Source organism: Cornus florida, unplaced genomic scaffold (genome assembly GCF_030987335.1).
Source record: "Cornus florida cultivar Cherokee Brave unplaced genomic scaffold, ASM3098733v1 CherokeeBrave_3.0.0_Hap2_Chr01, whole genome shotgun sequence".
Taxonomy (NCBI): Eukaryota; Viridiplantae; Streptophyta; class Magnoliopsida; order Cornales; family Cornaceae; genus Cornus; species Cornus florida.
This window is the reverse complement of record NW_026775571.1, coordinates 6134536-6160938: the sequence shown is the minus strand read 5'-3', so window position 1 is coordinate 6160938 and position 26403 is coordinate 6134536. Positions and strand designations below refer to the sequence as shown.

Below are 26403 nucleotides of genomic sequence, written 5' to 3'. Positions count from 1 at the left end.
ATCTCTGACTGTGGATTCACCATCCTTGAAATGGGTTTGTCCATGACAACCTGGTATGTCTGTTTTCCCTAAACCTCGGAGCTTTCTGTCTGGTCCCTCTTCTTCTTCTACTCCTTGTGGGGCTTTGAGGAGGGAAATGGGGGTGAAGGTTGACCGGAAATCGGAGAGAAACGGGGTGATGTCGCCTGTGGTGGAAGTGGATTCAGAGGGGATGGGGTTGGATGCAGAGTTAGAGGATGAGGTGGGACAGCTGAGGAATCCTACACTGGATATTATGCTGAGTTGTTCTCCTAAATTAAGAGAGAATGTATCAGTGACGGCAGCGCCAATAGGTCTGGATGGAGTTACGGTGTGTGTGGGACGTGACTCAAAATTTCAGTTGAGTCAGGAGGCTGCGACAGTTTTGGTGAAGGAACTGAGAATGTATAATGGGTTGAAGGGACTGAACCGTGTGCTGGATTTTGGCACAGATATAGTAGAGGAGGATTCTAAAGGGGTTTTTGGCTCACCTTTGGCTTTCAATGGGCCTGATGATTCGAGGGATGATGGTGGTGACAAATTGGGGGGAGGGGGTAGTGACAGGAATGTTATGGAGATGGTTCCGTAGGAGGATTCTACCTACTTGGAGATGCAACCATTATGTGTTCTAAGACCGGACGGGGAGAGGGAGTTCTCTGCAACAGGTTGTGAAGACAGGGGGGTGGAGTGGGTGAAGGATAACATCAATAATGTGAGCAGCATTTTGGGACTATCTTTTCAGCCAGATGAGGAGCAGGCTCGCTTGGTGATGCATTCAATTGTGGAGGGAAAGAATGGGGAGGATGCTGGGAGTTTGTCCAGAACAGGTAGAAAGAAGAAGCGGTTGTCCCCGTGGAGAGGGGGAAGGGAGATTCGAGACCTGATTTCTGATATTAATTATGAGGGGAAGAATGGGATAGGAAGGGAGAGGAGCAGTGAGAAGGGAAGAGGGAGAAGGAGAGGGGAGGGGTCTTAACTGGTTTTTAATGAAGTGTCGCATCATTTCGTGGAATGTCCGAGGGCTGAATGATTCGAACAAAAAAAAGGTGGTCAGATTGGCAGTGAGGAAGTGGGGTGTTCATGTGGTATGCTTGCAGGAGATGAAGATGGCGTCTATATCGGATAAGGTGGTTAGGAGTTTGTGGGGTGGGAGGTGTATTGAATAGGAGGCGTTGGATGCTGGATATCTGGGGGTATTTTGGTGATGTGGGATAAGAGATGGGTGTCAAAAGCGGATGTGTGGTGAGGGAAATTTTCCATATCTTGCAGTTTTAGTATGGAAGAGGATGGGTTTCAGTGGATGTTCTCCAGTGTGTATGGTCCAGTGGATGATGGGGAGAGGTATCTCTTATGGGAGGAATTGGGATCTGTAAGGGATCAGTGGAGTCTTCCATGGTGGGTGGGGGGAGATTTTAATGTGGTTAGATCCCCTATGGAGAGATCAACAGGGAAGAAGATATTGATGGCCAGCATCTTCATGATTTACCTTTGGAGGGTGCTTCTTTCACATGGGTGAATGGCAGAGAGTCTCCTACTCTATCACGCCTAGATAGGTTTCTTATTTCAAGAGATTGGGAGGAGAAGTTTCCGGATGCAACTCAGGCAGCCGTGGCTAGACCGACATCGGATCATATTCCTTTGGTGTTGGATTGTGGTGGGTTAAGGTCTAGAATGACTCCGTTTCGTTTTGAAAATATGTGGCTTAGGGCGGATGATTTCCAGGGGTGTGTGAGGTCTTGGTGAGAAGGGAGTATGGTGTCTAGGAACCCGAGTTTTATTCTTGCTAGAAAGCTTGGGGTGCTGAAAAAGGAGATAAAAATGTGGAATAAGGAGGTATTCGGGAATCTTGAGTGCAGGAAGAGTAGGGCTTTGGCGGAGATTGCAGAGATTGATCGCCGGGAAGGCATGGGTGGTATTGATGATGACCAGAGAAGTAGGAGAGCGGTGTGCCAGGGTGATATTGTTGAGATTGCTATGTCGGAGGAGATTTCATGGCGACAGAATTCTAGAGCATTGTGGCTTAAGGAAGGGGGACAGGAATACTAAGTTTTTCCATAGATTGGCCAATGCTCATAGGAGGGGCAATCACATAGGGAAGCTTACTGTGGATGGGGTGGTTTTGAGTAGGGAGGAAGATGTTTGTAAGGGGATTGCCCAATTCTATCAGAGGTTATTTATAGAGCCTGTGTCTGCGAGACCCCAGCTGGATGGACTGAATTTTGATAGGATTTCTAAGATGAACAGGGAGGGTTTGGGGATTTTGTTCTCTAAAGAGGAAGTGCTGAAGACGTTGAGAAATTGTAATGGGGATAAAGCTCCGGGTCCGAATGGTTTCACTTTGAGGTTTTTGTTGGAGAGTTGGGATGTGGTCAGGGGTGAGGTGATGGGAACCTTTCATGCTTTTCATACTCAAGGGAGACTTGAGAAATCTTTGAATGCATCTTTTATAGCGCTTATTCCGAAGAAGGGTGGACCTGTAGATGTGAAGGACTTTAGACCTATTAGTTTTTTGGGATGCATTTATAAACTAATAGCCAAAGTTCTTTCGTTAAGGCTGTGGGGGGTTTTGGATGAGGTTATTTCGGAATCTCAGAATGCCTTCATAGGGGGGCATCAGATTTTGGATTCTGTTCTTATTGCAAGGGAGTGTGTGGATGATAGATTAAGGAGTGGGGTTCAAGGTTTTGTGTAAGCTGGATGTGGAGAAAGCTTATGATCATGTTAGTTGGAGTTTTTTGTTATACTTACTTTTGTACATGTTCATACACAAGACCATTCAAAACTTGATCCTAGGGCTGAAAAGTGTGTGTTGGTTGGGTACTCTCCTAAACAGAAAGGGTATAACTGTTATAACCTCAACTCTAAAAAATTCTTTGTGAGTATAGATGTGACCTTTTTTGAGACTCAACCCTATTTCACCAAAAATACTCTTCAGGGGGAGAGTAATGAGAGGGAAGACCATTTTTGGGAGTGTATTGGGCTCTTTACCATTGCCGAGTGTTACACCAAACTCTACCTTACCTACTGAACCTACTGAGCCCACTATTTCAACCTCCCCGAAGCCTGTTGAGTCAAACATTATAGACTACACTTCAGGGGGAGAACCACTTCAAATCCAACCTCAATCTGAGCTCCGTGATTACTATCGAAGAAGGAAGGATCAAACTAGAGAGCACCAACCTACTACCTGCCAAGAAAATTCTCCGAATAAAGGCAACTTGAATGAAACAAGTATTTATGTCTCTAATCCATCTTTTATTCCTGAAACTAGCAATGAAGAGAGCCTTTCTCATGACCTTGATATTCCTATAGCACTTAGAAAGGGTACTCGCTCTTGTACCATGCATCCTATTGCTAAATATGTATCCTACCATAGATTGTCTCCAAATTATAGAGCTTTTACCACTAATCTCTCTAGTGTTTCAATTCCTAGAACTATACAGGAGGCCTTGAATCATACTGAGTGGAAGGCAGCAGTTATAAAAGAGATGAGGGCTCTTGATAAGAACAAAACTTGGGAGATTGTTGAGTTGCCAAGGGAGAAGAAGACCGTAGGCTGCAAATGGGTGTTCACAGTCAAATATAAGGTTGATGGTAATATTGAGAGATACAACTCGTAGCTAATGGCTTCACCCAAACATATGGAATAGATTATCAGGAAACCTTTGCCCCAGTGGCAAAGGTAAATTCCATACGGGTGTTGTTGTCTCTTGCTGCAAGCTTGAGTTGGCCATTGCAGCAGTTAGATGTAAAGAATGCATTCTTAAATGGTGAGCTAGAGGAAGAAGTGTTTATGAATCTACCACCAGGATTTGAAAATGATTACGAAATGTGAAAATTGAACAAATCATTATATGGTCTAAATGGTCTAAAACAATCACCCAGAGCATGGTTTGATCGATTCACTAAAGCTATCAAGGGTCATGGATATCGTCAAAGTCAGGCTGATCACACTCTGTTCTACAAACATTCAAGTGATGGTAAGATAGCCATACTTATTGTTTATGTGGATGATATAATCTTGACCGGAGTTAACAAAAGAGAATTGGAGGATTTGAAGTCTGTTCTTGCAAAGGAGTTTGAGATAAAAGATCTTGGAGCTTTGAAATACTTCTTAGGAATGGAATTTGCTAGATCCAAGAGAGGGATATTGTTAGCATATATGATATCCACAATTTATGGAATGACTTACCATAATAGCAGAGATTTGATTATGCTATAGAATATGCCATAGAATATGCTTTAGAATATGTTGTGATTTGATTTAGTTTCCTTTCTTGTAATATGAGCATGTGCTCTTTTTATCTATAAATACTAGAGCTGTGAATGAGTGATTTATCTCATTCAAGCCTTTACACAATTCTCTCATTTTTCTTCTTTTTATATTTCTACTTGGTATCAGAGCCAACACCTTTCCACACCTTTCAGCAGCCTTGTTACTTGTGCGACAGCCACCTTAGGCTGTTTGTGACATCATGTGACGTTGCCTACACATGTTTTTCTGTGTTGCTGTTTTGTGATCAAAAACAGGTATTTTTAAGTTTTACAATTTCTTTTTTACTCTTCTAGGGTTGGGTAAATTGGGATAGTTGGTCTCCAACACCTAAAAAAGCTTAGGTAAAAAAAAAATTAGTCTACGAAAAGGTTCCGGATATTAAGAAGGAGGTTGTTTGGCTATATCTAAGCAGGCAACGCTCCTTAAAAAAAGTATGTATTTGGATTTTTCAGAGATAAAATCTATTGCCGGGAGCATTCTCTTACTAGCACCTTCCCTAGACTCTTTAGGATTGCTTTAGCTAGACATGCCATGATGGTGGATTGTTATCGCCTTGATAGTGGAAGAACAGTGTGGGATGTACGTTTCTTAAGGCTGTTTTAGGATTGGGAGATGGAGGATGCTAGAACTTTTTGGATTTGTTATATCGCCAAGAGATAGTGGAGAGGACTTCCGACATATGCGTTTGGGATCCATCTTCACTTGGGCGTTTTCATGTTCGGTCATTTTATCGTTGTTTTATGGATGCTCCTGGACTGTCATTTCCATGGACAGCAATTTAGCGAACAAAAGCGCTTCTCAAAATAGCATTTTTTTCATGGACCGCCGTTTTAGGAAAGATCTTGACTTAGGACTACCTTCATAGAAGAAGACAGATTGTGGTGAATTGGTGTTGTATGTGCAAAAATGACGAAGAAACGGTTGATCATCTTCTTTTACAGTGTCCAGTGGCCCGAGATTGCTCGCTTTTGTTTTTGGGTTTGTTTGGGATTCATTGGGTTATGTCACAGTCTACCAGAGGCTTGATTGAGGCATGGAGAGGGTGTATAGTGGGGGCCCAAGCTCGCAACTCTTGGATGGTTACTCCTTTGTGCATTTGGTGGTGTCTATGGCTTGAAAGAAATAGGAGATCCTTTGAAGGAAAGGAAAATCATGTTGGATCGTTGAAATTCTCCATTCTTAGCACCTTTTTTGGTTGGGTTCTAGGAAAAAATTGTAAATCATTGGATAAGCTTGTAGAGTTTTTGGATTTGTTAAGGGTTTCGAGGCCCTATTTGGCCTTGTGCTGCTTTAGAGGAACGTGTTCCCCTTTTGAACGCTTTTAATGAATTTTTACTTTTAAAAAAAAAGAGAGAGAGAGAGCGAAGAGGCCCTATTTTTGGGTTTAAATATATATATATATATATATATATATATATCCTTGGGTACTGACAAAAAGGGGAAAATGGGGATTTTAAAGGAACATTACAACAAATGGAGCACACGTGAAAATATTAACAGCTAGTTTCGAACGGCAGATTGGCGAAAGGGATATCTTGGAATAATGTTTGATAATTCAAGGTGGTGACATACTAGATCTTTAGTTCAAGGGCCAAAAACCTTGAACTAGGAAAGGTTTTAGCAATTAAACCTTCAATTTTTGTGTCTTAGTTATTTGCATTTGCTCTACATTATTCTTATTTGCATAAAATCTCCACCACCGCAAAAAAAGAAGAATTTGAATATTGATGTCTTGGTAGTACAGGAACTAGACCAGCGACATCATTAATTTCATTTTAATCTTTCTTGCCTAGTAGATTGGGAAATGTGATCAATAAGAAGTCCAGTTGGGCAGTGATTGTCTTGGATTCACTATTCATTCAACTTAGCACAGTGGAAAAATTCATCAGACATTTCCAACCAACTCATCTTGTGTATTTGTTTTTGTTTCACACATCTTTACATTTGCCACTGAATTTTCTTCTTCATTTATATAAATTAAAATGAAGACTTGAGTAAATAACCAACACAATGGTGAAAAAGATCAATTGGGATATTGGAATTTTTGTTTAACATGCCACAAGACCTTCACTCCATTTTTTTGTGGCTTTCAGACCTAAGATCACCTATTTGAATCATACTTGAACACTTTAACCCCCACCCCCACCCCTCCAAAACAATAATAATAACAACAACAACAACATGCCACAAGTTGATTCAACAACATGCCACAAGTTGATTTTATCATTATTAAAGCTGTAGAGAACTTGCTAAGAGAACAAAGCAATTTTTTGCCTAGAGACTAAAAGAATAATTTATGCAAAGGTTTTGCAGATGTTTGCCATCTGTTGAAGACACAAAAAAAAAAAAAAAAAACAGCACTCTAAAGCATGATATTAGAGAAATAAATAAAAAAAATAAAAGACATTGTCATTCCTCATCAAATATCCTAAAAGACGAAAAGAAAACTGTATTTTTGGGCACGACATACTTGATTCAAATGGAACATTAAAGTTCAAACACACCAGAAATTTCAGTAACTTCTACCAAATTTCAAACCCATACAACTTCTTAATGTCCCATCACATACCTTATTAATTTACTTAACCTCAAAAGAAAATATTATGAAAATTGCTAACATTTTAATAAAATCACCTAGCAGTGAAAGAAGATAAAGCTAACCTTCCGCAATTTATCAAGAGCACCACTGGTATCAAATGTTTCATGCCCCTGCTCATCCATCGTAACAGCAGCAAGCTTTGCCAGAGTAATACCGCAAGAAAATGGATGTCCTGGATTGCTGGTAAACATAAAGCTGTCCTCAGTATTATGCAGAAACAAAACGAGCAAGAAAGATTAACCAGTACAACAAAACAAGATCACTTTGAATTCAGAGCTCAAACATTAATGAGGACAAAATTTCTATTGAACATAAATCAAATATAAAAACATAAAATAAATAAACTTGTGTCTAGAAAACCATAAAGCTCCAATGGCGCCCAACCAACCTGACAGAATCCTCATATCTGACATGAACATTGCTAATTGAGATCTTAAGATTTCCTATAATTGTAGCGATCAGCGAACCCAGCCAAGAACTTCCAGCAGGTGGCTGCCAAAGAATCAACCAACACGAGTGACTATCAAGTCGTTCCATTACAGGTAATGGCAAGATTTCAAATTCAACACAAACAAATTCAGTCAGAATTACAAGAATTGCTTTACAAAGAGGATCCTGAAAGACAAATAATTACAAAACTGAGTACAACACAGGTTAGAAGAAGAACATCAAACAGAAAAGATACATAATAACTTCTACAAAAAAATAATAATAATAATAATAAATAAATAAATAAAATAACTGTTGTAAAGCATAAAACGGAAGCGAAGAGATAAATAAAACAAGTAGAACACACAGATATTACGTGGTTCAGCCACTAGGGCCTACATCACTTTATTATAATATTCTCTCAATTCATATACAATACAATGGTGGAGGCTCCTTTATATAGGAGAAGAAATTATGAGAATGTTAAGAATTATAAAATAGGAAACAAAGGGGATTTTTCTCCACTGATTCATCTAGTAACACCAAATCTTCAATAATAGGAAACAACATCAATTACTGAAAGATTTTCCTACACTGATTCCTCCATTAATCTTCAGTACTCCCCCTCAAGTTGGGGCATGAATACCCAACTTGCCATTGAGATGACAAGTAACAACACTTGTGAATGATGAAGAGAGATGAGGGAAGGCAAAGAACAATGCTACCGAACACACCGGTAGCACAAACAAGTCAAACAAAAATTGCCAGAGACACAGCAAAGGCAAAGACAATGCTACCAAACAAACCGGCAGCCCAAACAAATCAATACAAGCTGCCGGAGACACGGCAAAGGCGAAAAATAGTACTACCGAACACACCGGCAGCAAGCAAGTCACAAATAGCACTGAGAAACCCTTAGCAACATTTCAGATGCTAAGGGAATACCCCAAAATAGAGGTCCGAACCTAGGAAGTCAAATTAGGCTCTGATACCATGTTCAAAAGCATAAAGCGGAAGCGAAGAGATAAATAAAACAAGTAGAACACACAGATATTACGTGGTTCAACCACTAGGGCCTACATCACTTTATTATAATATTCTCTCAATTCATATATAATACAATAGTGGAGGCTCCTTTATATAGGAGAAGAAATTATGAGAATGGAAAGAATTATAAAATAGGAAACAAGTAGGATTTTTCTCCACTGATTCATCTAGTAACACCAAATCTTCAATAATAGGAAACAACATCAATTACTGAAAGATTTTCCTACACTGATTCCTCAATTAAATCTTCAATAATAACACTATGATAAACAAATATGAGAAATCCAATATATTAATTCGAGTCTGCCAATATCTTAAATCACGTCAAATCCGATACACGGGTGAAAATGTTTTTCTTTGCTCAGGAATGGTGTTTGGCAAATTCCAGCTCCGTCTTCATCTATGTTACAACAGTTTTGTAAGTAGTGAATCAGTTATCAAACAATACCATAGTGCTAGATAAATTGAAGTATAGCCACCAATAAATATCTATGAAAAAGTAAATCAATTTATTTGATGAAGTTGTGGTTTTGAAGACTTGAGACAATTTCAGAGCTTTGTCTAAAGAATGCATCTCCTGTAAGTGGTGAAGCCTAAGGGACTCTAGGTAAGATCCAAGAAAATTCTCCCTCAATTTCTTATCCTTGAAATTCAGAATCTCAAAATACCTGCCATAAAGAATTTCGAACAACCAAAGGTGTGAAAATCAACAGCCCACCATTTTGAAAACCAATATAATTCCTCTTTTTTCATACGTAAACCCTAAATCTTTCTTCTGCTTTTTTTTCCAAAAGGTAATAGAAATCAAATAAAATAAAATAAAAACAAATAATAAATAATACATAATAAATAAAAACATAGCTCAATTACTAGTTAGAATTTAAAAATAAAAACTAAAAACAAAAACATAGCTCCAACATACTCCATGGAATTTGAATTACTAGTTAGAATTTGAATCAGACCCCAGAATCCCCATACAAGTATTCTCTTTGCAATTTTTTCCAATCACTTTGCAATTGATACCAGATTCGAAGAAAACACATATAAGTAGGTCAAATGACTCATATGCTTGGTAAAAATACATAAATAAAATGACTCATTTACTTTGAATCACATAAAGCTTCGAATCTTTAAACAGGTAAACGTTTCTCTGGCCACTGAATCTCACTCAATCTCCTCACCACCATTTCAATCGCCTGAGTCCCTAAACACAAGATAATTACAATGGAACACATAACACTTCCTTGAAAAGGCAAGCGTTTGCATTGAATCCCACATTATTCCTCACTCACTAAAGCCATGACTTGCACCATAACTTACAATGATCCCACAATACCAGCGAAATAACCATCAAAACAGAGTCTGAAATACCTTTTAACGTAAAGAATCCCATTCACATCGACCTCATAATAAACAAATTCAAGTTAATAGTAAAATAAGAGTCTTCCTTTTCAAAAAAAAAAAGTCATGCGACAACAACAGTTCATTTTATTAGTTTAGTGACATGCAAATTACTATGGTCAACAAATCAATTCACCTAATGCCTGAGAGGACATTACAGAAATGGGTAAGGCATTATCAAGAGAGAGCAAAATTATATACAATAAACAAAACAAAGACTACAGGCATAAAAGGTGGCTGATAACAAAGAAACATTTATATTTTATGAAGGAAATTAAACATAGATATATAATTATTGAGAAAACTGGACAGAGCATTAGAATTCAAATCCGTACACTTCCCAGCTTTGACCTCGAAATTGCTTCAAGGGTCGCTGATTCTGCTTCCTGCATGTCATTGCCAGTAAAAAGAGATTCATCAAATGTGTGTGTGTGTGCGTGTGTGTGTGTGTGTGTGTTTCTAAACAGAATTAAAGCTGCAACAATCAGCAATCTGCATGCAAAAGAAAGAAAACAAAAATGTGTGGAACTTATGTACCCCCACATTTTTACTTTTTTCTTTTTACGGGAAAAAAAAAATGTGGGGATGCACAAAAGTTCCACAATTCAACATCAACATGGGACATTAAAGACAGCTTTCCCAAATTCAAGGCATAACACATGATGGTTAAGTGTGTGAATTGACACCGAGCAGATAAATACATATGCATCACTTGTGTTAGCATGAGGAAGAAAAGCACAGGGTAAACAATGAAATAAAAACTTTATAACAAGCCAATGATAAAAATAGGTTGTGTATTAGCCCCCCCTGCACATATTTTACATAAATGTAAGCCTGTTGGACTCCTTTGTAAATTGTCCAAACTGGATTGAACACAGGAGGACAACTTGTCATATGAATGAGTATCTAACATGCAAATATTGATCTGACAAATACAAAAAAAAAAAATATATATATATATATATATATATATCAAAGCTTCTGCTGAAATTCAAGTCCGCAAGAATCTTTCTTGTATTACAGTTGGCTTAAGAATACTCTTTATATATGTATGCCACATATACACACATTGCCAATTCTTTTAACTTCCATTCTTCATGCTAAGTAAAGACACGTGAATAAACTATGCACATTATGAAACGAATGTTCCTCACTAGCACAGCATTTGGATTGAAGGAGTTGGAGAGAAAGGAGAGGGAAGAGAAGCAGGGAGAGTTTCTTGTGTTAGTTGTAAAAACAAAGTAAAGAAAAAAATTAGGAATTTCAGAGAGAGAAGGAGACCCTAACTCCGTGAATAGTGTTTCAGTGATCCTCCCTAAAAGTGGGAAGATTTGGAAGCAAAAGTGTTAGCATATATGATACCATGATTTATGGTATAACTTACCATAATAGCAGAGATTTGACTATGCATATGTTAGCATATATGATACCACGAAATCAGACTTGGGACATGGTTTCGCTTCCTATTGGACGAAAGGCTGTGGGTTGTCGTTTGGTGTTTACAGTTAAGCATAATCCAGATGGGTCAGTTGCTCGTTACAAAGCCTGATTGGTTGCCAAGGGTTATGCTCAGACTTATGGCATAGATATCAGGAGACTTTTGCCCCTGTTGCCAAGATTAATACCATCCATGTATTATTTTCCGTTGCTGCAATTCGATCTTGGCCTCTATTTCAGTTAGATATCAAGAATGCCTTTCTCAATGGTGATTTGCAGGAGGAGGTGTACATGGTTCCCCCTCCAGGCTTTCGTTCTCCTGCTCATTCTGGTATGGTATGTCGTCTTCGTCGTTCTCTGTATGGCCTCAAGCAGTCTCCTCGAGCTTAATCTGATCACTTTGGCACTGCTATGCTCAAGTTTGGTTTCCATCAAAATGCAGCTAATCATACCTTGTTTTTACGTCATTCAGGCGACAGTTGCTCTCATAGTGTATGTCGATGATATTGTTCTTACCGGCAATGATACTACCGGAATTGACGAGGTTAAGAGCTATCTTGGCCGTCAATTTGAGATTAAGGATCTTGGTCCCCTACGGTACTTCTTGGGCATTGAGGTGGCTCGCTCCAAGACTGGCATTTTCATCTCTCAACGCAAGTATATTCTTAACTCACTTTCTGCTTCTGGTCAGCTTGGCGCTTGTCCTGCTGATACTCCGATTTAGCAGAATCATCGGTTGGCTGATTCTGAGGGGTAGTTATTGTCAGATGTTGGCCAGTATCAACGACTTGTGGGAAAGCTCATCTATTTATCCATGACTCGACCTGACATTGCTTCTGCCGTGAGTGTCGTGAGTCAATTCATGCACTCTCCTCGTGCCCCTCACCTTGATGCAGCTATTCGGATCCTTCGCTACTTAAAAGGGTGTCTAGGCCGTGGTATTTTGTTTGCCAATAATGGTCACTTACGTGTTGAGGCTTGGACAGATGCTGATTATGCCAGATCAATTTCAGATAGGAGGTCAACTTCGGGTTATTGTACCACTATTGGAGGTAACTTGGTTACTTGGCGCAGTAAGAAGCAGGATGTTGTCTCTCGATCTAGTGCAGAGGCAGAGTATAGGGCTATGGCTCTTGGGGTAGGTGAATTGCTATAGCTGAAAACCTTGATAACAGACTTGTGCCTTCCAATGTTGCTTCCATTCTCACTCTACTGCAACAAGAAGTCTGCCATTAGCATAGCAACAAATCCCATTCAGCATGACAGTACTAAGCATATAAAGGTGGACCGTCACTTCATTCGAGAGAAGATCATCTCTGATCAAATTTGCACTCCATTTGTCACAAGCTCTCAGCAGCTTGCAGACATTCTTACAAAGGGCATCAGCAAGATTGTGTTTGAGAATGCATTGTCCAAGTTGGGCGTTTCAAATATCCATGCACCAACTTGAGGGGGAGTGTTAGCATATATGATACCACGATTTATGGTATGACATACCATAATAGCAGAGATTTGACTATGCATATGTTAGCATATATGATACCACGATTTATGGTATAACTTACCATAATAGCAGAGATTTGACTATGCTATAGAATATGCCATAGAATATGCTTTAGAATAAGTTGTGATTTGATTTAGATTTGATTTAGTTTCCTTTCTTGTACTATGAGCATGTGCTCATTTTATCTATAAATACTAAAGCTGTGAATGAGTAATTCATATCATTCAAGCCTTTACGCAATTCTCTCATTTCTCTTCTTTTTATATTTCTACTGAAAGTTTATACTCACTCATTTTGAACATCAAGCATCCAATCAGACGATATAACCCTTCAAGTGTTGCTAAAGGAGTGCCTAGGCTCAAGGCGCAGGCTAGACCTATTGTCATCCCAGGCTCAATGATGTTTACTAGGCGCATGTCTCGGTTGCACCTCGTCCTATTTGTTAAGCATGCCTCACTGTTTTTTTTTTTTAAAGTTATTATATTTCTTAAGCCAAAAAGAGTACTTTTGGCAACTTAATAAACTAATAAGAAAGCCTAAGCTTATGAGAGAAGGAACCTTTGTTCAAAAGAATAAACAAATAAAAAAAAAAGCCTAAGAGTCTGTCAACCGAACATAGAAAGAGTGAGACTGTGAGACCAACGACAAAGCCCTAGTTGCAGAGACAAACGATGAAACCATGTCAGTTCTTTCTTCTTCTTCTCTCTCTTCTCCTCTACTTCTCTCTCCTCTCGTCTTTGCTTACTTCTCTCTCTTCGTCTAGTTCTCTTCTCTCCGTCTTTTTCTTTTTTTTTGGACTCTATTTTTTCTCCTTTTTCACTTTCGCTCTCTTCTCGTCTACTTCTCTCTCTTCATCTACTTCTTTTGTCTCTGCATTTTTTTTTTTTTTGGGCTCTGTGTTTTTTTCCTTTCATTTTTAACAGTTTTTTTTGTTTTGTTAATAGATTTATTTCTTTTAGTGCTCTGTTTTTCCATTCAAAAAAAAACAAATTCTGTTTTGCCTTCCAAGAAAACTAATTTGTGCACTGTTTTATGGTTCTTGAATGCTTATATAGTTGATGGATTAACTTTTTTATATTTGATATTAATTTTTAGAATATTAATACGACTTATGAGATATGAATGCTTTTATGGTAGTTTAAAATTTCAATTGTGCGCCTCACATCACTCAGGCGCGCACCTTGCTGTGCGCCTCGCGCCTAGGCTCCAAAGGACTTCTAGCGCCTTGAGCCTTTAATAACACCGCCTTCAATATAGGTTTTGAACCATTAGAGGAGAAAAACAACTCAACAAGAAAAAATTTCAATCTGCAAACTCATATATGGGATTTGACCACAACTGAAGGACATTGCAGAATGGTAAAGCATATAGAGCTTCTTTGCTAATAAAAAAGAAAAGAAAAGAAAAGAAAAAAAAAAAAAGTAGTTTTAAGAGATAAAATGTTTCGGCATGAACACATTATTTTCAGAGATAAACAAGTTTCATCTTGTCCAAAAATATTCAAATCCAATTGCCTAACCACAGAACAAGATGATACAGCCCCGATCCTTGTCGATAATCAATTAAGAACCTTTTCCTACAAGGTTGGAACGATCCACCCATAGGTTAAACCGACAAAATTAGGACAATGAGGTCTAATTGGTTAGTTTAAAACCTAAGAGGTGATTTTACTATTTACCCTTGTTGACATCTTAAAATCTATTAGGATATGGCGTCAAATGTTGTATGTGAGTCTGTATGTCTACAACCGAGAAAGGGGAGAAAAATGATGTTGAAGATATGGAAGATGGAGCTACAACAAAGATCATTCTGCAAATTCATCAAGCTCAATCATATATCTAGATTAAGGTAAGATGAGAACTTAGCAAACATACGAATCTAAGTTGTTTATTCGATAGTTTTGCTTCCATGGCATAGGTTTCAACACTAAAATAGGCTACAATTATATTTATCAAAAGATTTAATTAATGTTTTCAACCTATAGTTTTAAAAGGAAAAACAGAAGGCAACCTATCAAACAATGACAGAGAGTGAGCAAAAACAGGTACCTCATCGATCGAACTCTCCAATGGCTGGCTTCTGGAGTAAGCTCGATTAGTCAAACGTCAATCTTAATTAGAACTCAATATTCGTTATAATTATTCGGTTATAGTTACTCTACAATATTCTTGTGGGATTTCATGTATTCTAGAGAACCATAGAGATAGAGCTTTGAATATCAATCTAGTTATAGATCACCATATTCTATGTGATTGGCTGAATCAAAGCAACAAGAAGAATAAAGATCATCACACAATCAACCAACAAGTAACAATTGAAGATGAATGGTGATCAGACAAGAAGGAGAGCAAACTTTGTGGGTAAACAAGTTTGTTGACCAGCAAAAAACAGTGTTGCAGTTGAAAAACCAACTTTAGTATGGATGTAAGGAAATTAGATTATTTTAACAAGTAGAGTTTAATACCTAGTGTTGTAAAGCTTTCTCTAGTGGATTGTCCATGGCAACAATTGACAAAAATCCTGTGGTTTTTCCCTTTTCAGGATTTTCCAAATATGAATTGATGTCTCAATTTTATACTTATTTACTGATTTATGTGCTTAAGGATTGTGATATACGTGGATAAACTAAATTCAATCACAATTGACCAAAAAAAAAAAACTAATATATGAAAAATCAGAACTAACAGTTGATATCCATGAGACCTATTCACCACCCTCTCTTAAATCTGACTTGAATCGTTCGTACTCTAGAGCCTACAGTGCCAGTACGTTCCCTCACAATCAACTTTAGGGAAGCCTTTCAATCAGAAGGTAAATCCTTGGAGGAGAAAGTTGATTTTTTGGACATTCTGAGAGTTTAGGGGCCCTATTTGGCTCTTCTTTTGTTCTGTGAGCCTCGCTCCCCATTGAGTGCTCTTTTTATACAATCTTACTTGTCAAAAAAAAAAGGTAACATCTAGCACTAAATAAACTTAATTTCTAAAAATAAACAGTATAAAACTAAAAATTTACACTTTATTTTGTAACCGAATTTGGACAAAAGTCCTAATCACCTAACATACATAACAGTACAACTAAAATAACATTTTATGTCTACTCAACTCAATAAAGCCTTATCTCAACTATTTGGGATCACCTAAATTAATTATATTTTGCCATTCTAGTCTTTAAAAGCAATAATATAGCCAAGAGCCTCCGGAGAGTATGCCCCTACTCGAAGCCTTGGTAAAGTAATTCCATCATGGAACTAACATTAAGAGCAGCCATAATCCATCCCACCCAACCTGAGAAAAAATAATTTTTCCATATACTATAAGTGAAGGGACGAGTCTTCCATCCCTCCTGCACAGGATGCATATATTCAGGGAAACAACCTTATCAGCAGTCAGGACTCTTCCCAAAATTAGCTCACCCGTATTCAACCTATTCAGAGTGGCAAATCAAGAAAAAGCTTTAACCTGAGGGGCTTCCTTTGTCTCGCTAGTTTGGACACTAGAGTCATTACTTACATTTTCTATAAATAATTCTTTCATCAAAAGTTCATATTTCAGAAACAAAATTCAACACCACAGACAAAGTTTGCTGTTCGTGTATCTAATCATAAAATTTAAACTAACCATAAGGTTTTACAGATGGAAAGTAAAATTATTATTTAAACAAGAGCAAATATCTCAGAATTATTTACAGCACATATTTTAGCATTAATAAAGGAACAAGCACCATAGATTTAAAAAAGAAAAAAATGCACCTCAATCTGTTGAAGTTTGGCTTCAAGAAGTTTTTCACGGTCCTCCTCCTACAAAAAAAGAATAAAAAATAAAAAAGCTAGTCAAGCGATCTATATTGAAAAGTAAATATTATTTACGATTGATGGAAAAGTAATATTTCCCAACAAACCAAGAAATTTACTTCCTACCTTGAGAGACCTTCCATCAGGAACCGGATGCGCTAGAATGAAAACACGATCTATGAGCACAATCACAGGTTCCTTCCCTAGACTTTTCCAAGGAACCTATTGTAAAATGAGTGGGGAAAAAAAAAAAATTTCAGTATGTCAACAAGTTGAAAGCCATTAGGAAACTAGAAACCTGACAAATTATTTGTATCATATTTCCCATATTAAATCAAGTCACAATTGAAAATATTGCCAGATTAAAAATAAGGATTCAAAATTCCAAAACAATCATAAACAAACAAAAAATAAATCAGATTTTATCTTCGCAAAATTTCTTGTGATTTCAAAATTTATAGTTAGGACATGAGAGTATGAGTAACAGAAAAATTTATGTAACCATATGAAGGCCAAGCAAGCTCCACAAACTGTTTAAAGGCCGTTTAGTAAAGTAAGACATGCACTTAATGTGTCATTCCTGAATATTAACCTTGAAAAAATTATCCATCTAGATATTTGTACATTATGTGCTTTTCATCTCAACGTTGTTAGTTGAAGGAAAGACAATTAAATATAGGTATTTTCAACAGGTAGTAGATTATCCTTGGATATGAATTTTTTTGATAAGTATCCTTGGATATGAATTTAACTATTTTCAAAATGGTCTTCAGAATTCTTGATCGGAGACATGACATCACACAGGTTAAATTACTATCTGTTAGAGAATATTTTTGTTTTATTTTTCCTTGAATATTGGCTATTTTCAGCAGATAGTACACTTCCTTTGATTACTTTGATTCCAAATCTTTTTCTGTGGACTTTTTCTCTATGTAGAATTTAAGATTACTTTGATTCCAAATCTTTTTCTGTGGACTTCTATGTAGAATTTAAGTTATATCAATTCTTATTCCAATTTGTTTTCTTTTAATCCCAATTTGTGTTCTTCTAATCTGAGACTATTTTCTCTGTTTCTTATCCTAACAAAATTAATGCTCACGCCAAACATGTTTTGCTTTGTTCTGTTTTGAAATTCTGTGCAATATTTGTACATCACCTAACGTGTTTTCTATTTTTCTCAACAGCAAAGCAACACAATACAACTGCAAGTGCTTTGATTCAAAACACTTTCACGAAAACAATAGCAACGCCAAATGAGCCCTAAAGAATTCTTCCATAACCCAAATAATTCAAAGATTATAAACAATGAACCCAATAACCACCACTTCCCATTAAAAAGGATGGAAAATGAAAGAAGCAACACCGTCTTCAAAAGTTGAATACTCAAAAGTACTTGAAATATGCTTAGAGCTCCCTTTGTAACAAGGTTGTACACTATTCAAAATCTTTTGGTCCAAGAGGATAAGCTCGGCTGCCTGATTTAGCATATGAAAAGGGCATATCCTCCAATGCTTATAATGACCTTCCTCTTACCCTTTAATCCCAACCTGTGGATAATCCAACAAATAATCTTCATTTTGTCAACCTCATAGATTCCCCGCTTAAATAGAATCATTTTCCCGCAGAAGTCCCACCCATTCGATCCTCAACTGAGCATTAATCCCCTCATATGCCTCATAACAACTTCTTAGCATTAAACATCCATAAGAAGGAAGTTAAACTCAATAATTCTCTCATTTACATCTTCAAGTACAATAAAAAATGATACCTTAGCAAGCAATGTCAACAACCAAGCTTAAAGAGGCATCAATTGTCCCTCTTCGGAAGCACATATGAAATTTGAAATGTCACAGCAAAAGGGGACACAGATAACACCGAATATACCTTCCCAAATGGAAAAAGCACAGAAGGTGCCTGATCTCTTCTTCAGTTCACAATGACTAGCCATCTGTCTAATTACTTGTCTTTTAAAAAAGCTAATCAACACATTATCCTCCCCTGATAAAATATCATATTAAACAGGGTGAAATACTCTGACCTCCCATTTTGGTGAAATACTCTGACCTCCCGTTTTAGTGAAATTACACTCGAAATAAAAGTTTGAAAAAAGGTACACCACACCCCCCGGATCTTTGTGCATGGTAACAACGACCACCCTCCATTCTGCTTGCACCATCATATAAATATTTGCTAACCAAAATGGCCTTCAACCCATTTAAAATGACGTTTTTACCCCATAAATGATATAAAATGACGTGAATGTTGGAAAGAGTGTTTTGGTTCCAGTCGGTGTGGTCCCTGACATCGGGATGCTTGTGAGCATTCTTGGATGCCGTACAGGCTCTTTTCCCATTTCTTATTTAGGGTTGCCCCTGGGTGCTCCTTCAAGGTGTGTGGGGGTTTGGGATCCAGTCGTGGATAGGTTTGAGAGGCGGCTGGCGAGGTGGAAGAAGAAGTATCTTTCCAAAGAGGGGCGGGTGACTCTGATCAAGAGTACCCTTTCTTATCTTCCCACTTATTTTATCTCTCTGTTCCAGATTCCCTCCTCGGTGGCGGAGAGGATTGAGCCTTTGCAGCGCAGTTTTTTTTTTTTTTTTTTTTGGGGGGGGGGGGGGGGCGCGCGGAGGGGAGGAATTCAAGTTTCACCTGGTTCGTTGAAGTTTCACCTGGTTCGTTGGGAGCAAGTTTGTAGGCCGATTCGGAATGGAGGGTTGGGCTTAGAAGATTGGTGCCTTTCAATAAAGCTCTCCTTGGGAAATGGTTATGGAGGTTTGGGGTGGAGAGGCATTGGCTATGGAGGAGGGTCGTGGTGAGCAGATTTGGGGAGAGTAGAGGAGGGTGGTGCTCTCTTGAGGTGCGTGGTCCTAGGGGTGTGGGGGTTTGGAAATTTATTCGACAGGGCTAAGTTGATTTCTCTAATCATGTTCGGTTTCGTCTCGGGATGGCAGGCGGATTAGTTTTTGGGAGGATGTCTGGTGTGGGGACCTCCCTCTTGCTCTTGCTTTCCCCCTCAACTGTTCAAGATTGCTTCGGATAGGCAAGCCAGGGTGATCAACTGTTATCATCTTGATAATGGGAGATTGGTTTGGGATGTTTCAGGACTGGGAAGTTGACAGTGCCATTCGTCTTCTGGAGGTGTTGTATCGGCAAGGTGTTATGGTCGGAGATTCTGATGTTTGGATTTGGGCTCCCAATGCTCAAGGTCGTTTTGATGTGCGGTCTTTCTTCAGGTGTCTCACTCAAGAGCCTGAAGGTCCTTTCCCATGGAAGACAATTTGGCGTTCTAAGGCTCCTCTTAAGGTGGCCTTTTTGCTTGGACCTCTGTTTTGGAAAATATTTTGACTCAGGATAATTTGAGAAGAAGGAATAAGGTGGTGGTTAATCGGTGCTACATGTGCCTTCGGGATGAAGAGTCAGTGGACAATCTTCTTTTGTATTGTCCTTTGGCTAAGGAATTGGGATTTGATGCTTGGCCTGTTCAGCTTTTTGTGGGTCATGCCTGGCTCTTCTAGAGGTTTGATTGAGGCTTGGAAAGGCTGTTTTGTGGGGGCTCACATTCGAGAGGCATGGAGGGCTGCGCCTCTTTGTATTTGGTGGTGCATTTGGCTTGAGAGAAACAGGAGATACTTTGAGGGAAAAGAGTCACCTATTTCTGTTCTGAAATTCTCCATTGTTTCCACTCTTTTTTGTTAGGTTATGGGTAGAGATTATAGATCTATAGATAACATTGTTGATTTTTTGGCCTCTTTAAAGGCTTAGTGGTTTTTGTTTTCTGTTGTTCCTTTGGGATGCGCTCCCCTCTTGAGCGTTTTTTATACAATTCTTACTTATCAAAAATATATATATATATCTTTGATGGACAATATACCCTCTCTCTCTCTCTCTCCACCGTCCACTCCTCTCTAACTCTCTCTCCGTCCTACTTCATCCTCCACCATCACACGCTTTTTTTTTTTTTGTGCTCTCTCTCTTACCACCGTCCACTCCTCTCTACCTCTCTCTCTGTCCTACTTCATCCTCCACCATCACACGCTTTTTTTTTTGTGCTCTCTCTCTCTTCTCCCACCACCGTACACTCCTCTCTACCTCTCTCTCTGTCCTACTTCATCCTCCACCATCACACTCGCTTTTTGTTTGTGTGTTTGTGTATTATGTATGTACGTATATATCATCTATATATAGAATGGAGTTTTTTTCCGAATTGCTGCATATTTCATATTAATTAGGTATTTACAATTATATTGCCAAGTTTTTAGAGATGAATTTGATAGCTCTTTGTTCCACTCTCGAAGTCTGAGAACTGTCAAGAAGGAAGCGATTCAAAAGTGTAGATTTGAGGGTATGTATTCCCTAAAGTTAAATTAAAAATCTTTAGAGTTTTGTTTGGTCAATTTCATCTCTGAAATTGTGGATGGAGTAGAAAATGGCGTCTTCAGGATCATCGTATTGGTGTTCCAGACCCGTGAAAGAATTTTTTGTCCCCATTGCAGTCGTGGATTCACGATGGAAATTGGTTCCCACCATCAATCTCATCATCACTGTCCTCCATCTCTGGCTGCTTCCGAAATGTATTTAGGTGATTCGCTGAATTTGAATCGTTGTTCGGCTCAGAGGCTCATTGACATTCCGATGGGAAACATGCCTAATTAGTGAACTAACTAATCCATGAAGGGTCAATGAATTTTGGAGTTGCAGTGGGTGTAAAGGAGGGAGAGAGAGATTACAAGTGGGGGTGGTGGAGGTGGAGGGATGAAGGCGGGGATAGAAAGAGAGGGACTAGTGGGGCAACAAGAGCAGTCTACAGAGGGGGAAGTGAAGGTGGAAAGAGAGAGATAGAGGAGTGGGGGCAGTGGCGATGGTAGTTGAAAAGATTTAGAGACACAATAGAGGTGGTAGTGGCAATGGTGGTGGAATTGATAGGAGGAGGTGGCAATGGTTGGTTGCATCAGCGATGGGTGGAAGGAGAGAGAAAGAAGAACAAAGAGAGGAGAGAAGGGAATAAAATGAAGTGCGCAAATATGTTATTTTACATTACCAAATTTTTCATCTTTTTTATCATTCAAATAATCATATGGTATAAAAGTAATTTCACATGTTTCTTTGACATCCATAAGTGGTAAATCGTTAATGAAGGTGGGTAAGTTCAATTTTTTTCGAAAATTTCTCCTAATGTAATTTCACTAAGGCTATGTTTGGTACAACAAGAAAGGATAACATAATTACAAGAGAAAAGAAAAGAGAGGAAAGAATAGTGTTAACCTCTCTTCATGCTTGGTTGATTAATGAAGGAAAAGAAAGGAAATGATAGTCTTAACACTTTAATTATGTCTAGGGAAAGAAAGAAAAGGAAACTATTTTAATGAATTTACTACTATATCCCTTCACATTTAGAAGACATATAGGTAATGAGTGGCAAGACAAATATAAAGACTGTGCTAAATATCATTCGAGCCAAAGTGACCATCTAAATACTAAAAAGGGGTTAAAGAGAATAGAAACATGCCCTGGGACTCATATGGTATTTTGATCTTGTCCTTTATAAATATAAGGGCAACATTGGTGTTAGAAAATTTTCATTAAACTTTGTAGCCCTTTCCTTCCATTTCCGACCATTTTTGGGAGGAGAGCAAATTTACTCATCATGCCTAATTTTTATCCCTCCAAATGGCCATTTCCTTTCTTTTCCATCCAAAAATTTAGACCCACCACAATATACCATTTCCCTACATTACCCTTCTTTTCTTTTCATTCCATTTCTCCCAAACCAAAAATGGGCCTAAACCTCATAGGAGGTCGGGGTGTGTGTGTGTGTGTGTGTGTCTCTGTGTGTGCGCGAGCATGTGTGTGTGTTTGGGTTATGTAAGTACCGACACACACATTTCACAAATTGCCCACTACGGAGCTCGAACCCCTCACCTCCCCTTTAAGGAAGGAGGAGTTATACCATTGAGCTAATGACCTACTGGTGAGGTCAGTGTATTTTACCCTATTAATAATTCAACATAAAAAGACGAAGAATGTTAATAGAGAGAGATAAAATTTAACCACTCTGATAACAGTATAAGTTCAAGTAGGTGTGAGAAAATAAGTGAGTGAAGATCCAACAACAGCCATCAGCAATTGAAAAGGACAGTACCTTTAATGTTATGGTACCAACAAAACCAGCTTTGACAGTGACAGGAAGTTTTAGTGAATTTAGAGCCTCTGCCTTCAACTTCAAGTCTTTAAGAACCACATCACCTATAGACAACTACCAGTTACAAAAGAATTTATAGATAAAAACAAGCAAATAAAAACTTTCCCAACTACTTGGGGTCCGCTGAGGAAAGCATTTACAAATATTTGACAACAAAAAACAGCCATTACAAGTGTCATACTCAAGTCATGAAGCTAAATCATCACAAAAATAAATAAATAAACCCACCCACATCATAACAGTAAGGGAATGACAACCATGTTGTGTGTTGAGAATGTTGATGTACATGAAGAATATGTATACGTGGCTTGTATGGACAAGTGCACGGAATTACGGGTAACACCGGATTTGAGAGTGTGAACCTGGTTGTGTGTTGAGAATGTTAATGTACATGATGATTTCCTGGAATAAGTGAAAATTATTATTATTTTTTTTTTTATTTTTTATTGCTGCCATTACTTGATGTTTCTTGCTTGGGACATGATATGAATTATTAGTAATTTTTATTAGAATATCATCTCCTGGGCTTTTGGTCACCCCAATATTTTTAAAGATGAAGGAGATGGCACCAGACCCAAATAATTTCCTTGAAGTTTTGTTGCTTGCATTTTGAGTACCTGGAAGTCTTTATTTTTTGCTAGCTGTCATTGGCTATTTTCATGTCGTGAAATAAAGGGGATGAACCTTCATATGAAATATTTGATTTGAGAACATGTAATGGTTTATTTATTTTTTATTAGAATTTGAAAAATATTGAATTTTATTATTTTGATTTAGAATGAGTTAGACTGTTATTCGCGATTTCATTTGTAAATGGATATATTGGCATGGGTGGAAATCCAATGGGTTCACATATCTTAATTGGTGATGCCAGACTCTTGAATGAATATTTAGAGGATAGTTTAACATAAGTAGATTGTATATATGAGGATTGGGTGTCTCTGCGTTTGTGCACCTATCTTATGCCCCCATTATTTCTTAAGTCAGATCACTATACATAAGTTTAGTGATGATGTCCAAGGAAGCAGAATGTGACCTTAGTGTTCGTGCTTGGACATGGACATTGTGCTATTTTTATTATTATTATTTAATTGGTTGGTGGTCGACTTCAGGTCCCTTATATTTTTATGTATAGTGTGTGTGTGTATAAGAATGACCAGGTGCATACTTTAATACTTACATAACTAGTAGTTAATGTTCAATTGACAGGAAAATTGATATTATTATTATTATTAATTATTATTATTTTAAGCCTCGGAAACTGGGAACTATATGTGAACTTTTGCACAGGCAACTGAGAAAGAGGAACTGGGTACCATGGGTCTCAGCTTGTGTGCCTTCTCATCCTAACTTCATATCTGATTGTATAACTATTTATTTGCCATATGGGTAACCGTGGATCATTGGAGGAAATTTTCCTTTAGGCATTCAGGTGCCTTGGCAGTTCGTGTGTGTGCAAACAATAGATCTTAATTTTAGAAGAAACAAAAAATGGTAATAATGGAGTGAAATATTAGAAGTTGCTCATGGTCAAGGGGGTTACATTAAGTTGTATATTTTAATTTCTCCTTCTTTTATCACAATCCGGGTTTTGGAATTCGGGGTGTGACATCTCACATGGCTTACACCTTCCAAATCACAGTTCTAACAGAGATTTGTCTCAAAATTTGAGTTTGAAGTTTGAACAGATCCTTCTTCTCAGATAAGAAACCAAAAATTGGACAAAGTGCCTCTAATCCTGCCCTCAAGCTAAAAGTTTTGAATGGCACAACTGCCGTTAAGATTTATTTAACATCACCAAATCAAATGACAAAATATTTTTGGCCGATACATTCCACTTTATCAAGAGATAGATTGCCTCCACAGGAAATAATTCTTCTGAATGTATTACAATCATAGAGATAAAGAAAAACAGATTACTTGCAGAAAACCAAGGTAAACTCATCAAATAAACTCACCTTTCCAGACGCTGATTCTTAAAGCCTCTGCTGAAAGTCCATGGACATATTCACCCAAATATCTTCGAAGCAAATGCAAAACCTATAATCAATTAAAGGTCTTAGCTACTTTTATGCATGTAATTTTAGGGCCATTAATTGAAACAAACTTCTCACATACTATTCAACCAAAAAAAAACACAAAAGGCAGCACATATATGTAACTTTTTATGGTATGTTAATTGATGAGTATCTTTAAAAAGGTTAAAAGAACAGAACTGGATATAATCAAAGAAAAGGAGATGTCAAAGATGGTTTCAACAATGTCAACTACTAAAAGATCAAATAGTACTAACTTAATATGGGCATTTAATATAACAAGCATGGCCCCTGCGCAAGGATGACACGCACAAATCCAGAAATGGTCCAAATTTTTCAGGCATGTGTGTGTGAGTACCAGAAATTTCTCTCTTTTTCCAGAAATTGTTGTTTCATATCATTTTTACAATTTTCATTCCTATCCAAACTAGATATAACTGGTTTGATTGTCAGCACCCCCCAAATCAAGCATAAATTATAGTCTTCAGCAACTCTAAACTTCCATCTGATGCTCCTCATTATGCCCTGGTCACTTGCAAATGCACGGAATATTAGTAATTGACAAGAGAACAAACTTCCATTTGATGCTTCACTGTTTCTTTAATTTTCTCACCGTCCACAACAACCAATAACAACTCTAACCTCTAATGCAATACTCATACTTCTCCTTGTTTGTTAGTTGAGCAACATGAAAAATGGACTAACAGAACTATAGCTTCTGATCCTGAAAACCAATCTGACTTTGATCAGAAATCAAGCCATGCTTCAGCGGCCTTCTAATTCAAGTATTCAATAACATTTAGCCATCCAAACTATATCAAAACAATTTCACTTTAACACAACAACAAATTCGCAAATGTCACTACATATATAATACTAAACTCAACAACAAATTCGAAAATTTGAAAGAAACATAATATAACTACTAAAAAAAATTCAAGTAATCAAAAGAGATTAGGCCAAAACAAAAATGGTATAATTTTTACTGAAATTAATTTTCTTCATAAACCTACCAATTCAAATTGAACCGATACATTATAAAATGAATTCAAAATGTAGGAATCAAAGCCCTTACGTGTGCTTCGAACATGATGATGAACCGAACCTAATCGATCCTTATGTGTTGAGATTAGGAACTCCTTGACGTCCGATCATTGTGTAGCTAAAATGATCGACTTTCAACAACAGCGATCGAAGAGCACTAAGAGAGAAAGAGAACTGATTCAGATTCGGTCGTTTTAGGTTTTGCAAGAAATGACAAGATGAAAGAAAACAGAGGACGATTTATACGGGAAGCGATTCAAAGACGGTGTTGTTCTAAGCTCTGTCCCGGTCATTTGCTGATGTTTACTGGATTACTGGGCTACTCGGGTATAACGGGTCGGGTTGTGTGAGCCCAATTTTTTTAAAAGGAGTCCGCATTAAAATGGGTTTGGTCTCTTTCAAAGTGTGACAGTAGGCAAGTTTTGGTAACTGCTTACCCGTTACATCGGTCTATTGCTCAAGATAGAATTGCTAGCAAATGAGATTCGTTAGCCGGCAGTATTCGTAAATAAGGAGACGTACCGGATAGAGCGCCTGGCCCCGGGGGTTTCCCTGCTAGTGCACTTGTTTGGCCTGAAAAATGCTGGTGCCGGTTCCGACCAGATGGGCGTGCCAGGAACTGCAGT

At 37.9% G+C, this 26403-nt stretch overlaps 1 protein-coding gene and 1 non-coding gene across 2 annotated transcripts in view; one reads left to right on the top strand and one right to left on the bottom strand.

Annotated features, from left to right (window-relative positions):
* Window positions 1-26037, bottom strand: part of LOC132284858 (uncharacterized) — a 131805-nt gene extending 105768 nt beyond the window's left edge. Inside the window, exons 1-8 of the mRNA XM_059787025.1 lie at window positions 25809-26037; window positions 24656-24737; window positions 22638-22741; window positions 16628-16723; window positions 16460-16507; window positions 10106-10156; window positions 7282-7385; window positions 6956-7073 (exon numbers count right to left, since the gene is read on the bottom strand). Of these exons, the coding sequence (XP_059643008.1) occupies window positions 6956-7073; window positions 7282-7385; window positions 10106-10156; window positions 16460-16507; window positions 16628-16723; window positions 22638-22741; window positions 24656-24737; window positions 25809-25823 (618 nt within the window). The 5' untranslated portion in view covers window positions 25824-26037. The remainder of the gene's footprint in view (window positions 1-6955; window positions 7074-7281; window positions 7386-10105; window positions 10157-16459; window positions 16508-16627; window positions 16724-22637; window positions 22742-24655; window positions 24738-25808) is intronic.
* On the top strand, window positions 24966-25070 carry LOC132282505 (U6 spliceosomal RNA). The gene has a single exon (XR_009471787.1). It is a non-coding gene; the product is annotated as a U6 spliceosomal RNA (small nuclear RNA).
* Window positions 26038-26403: the final 366 nt, after the last annotated feature.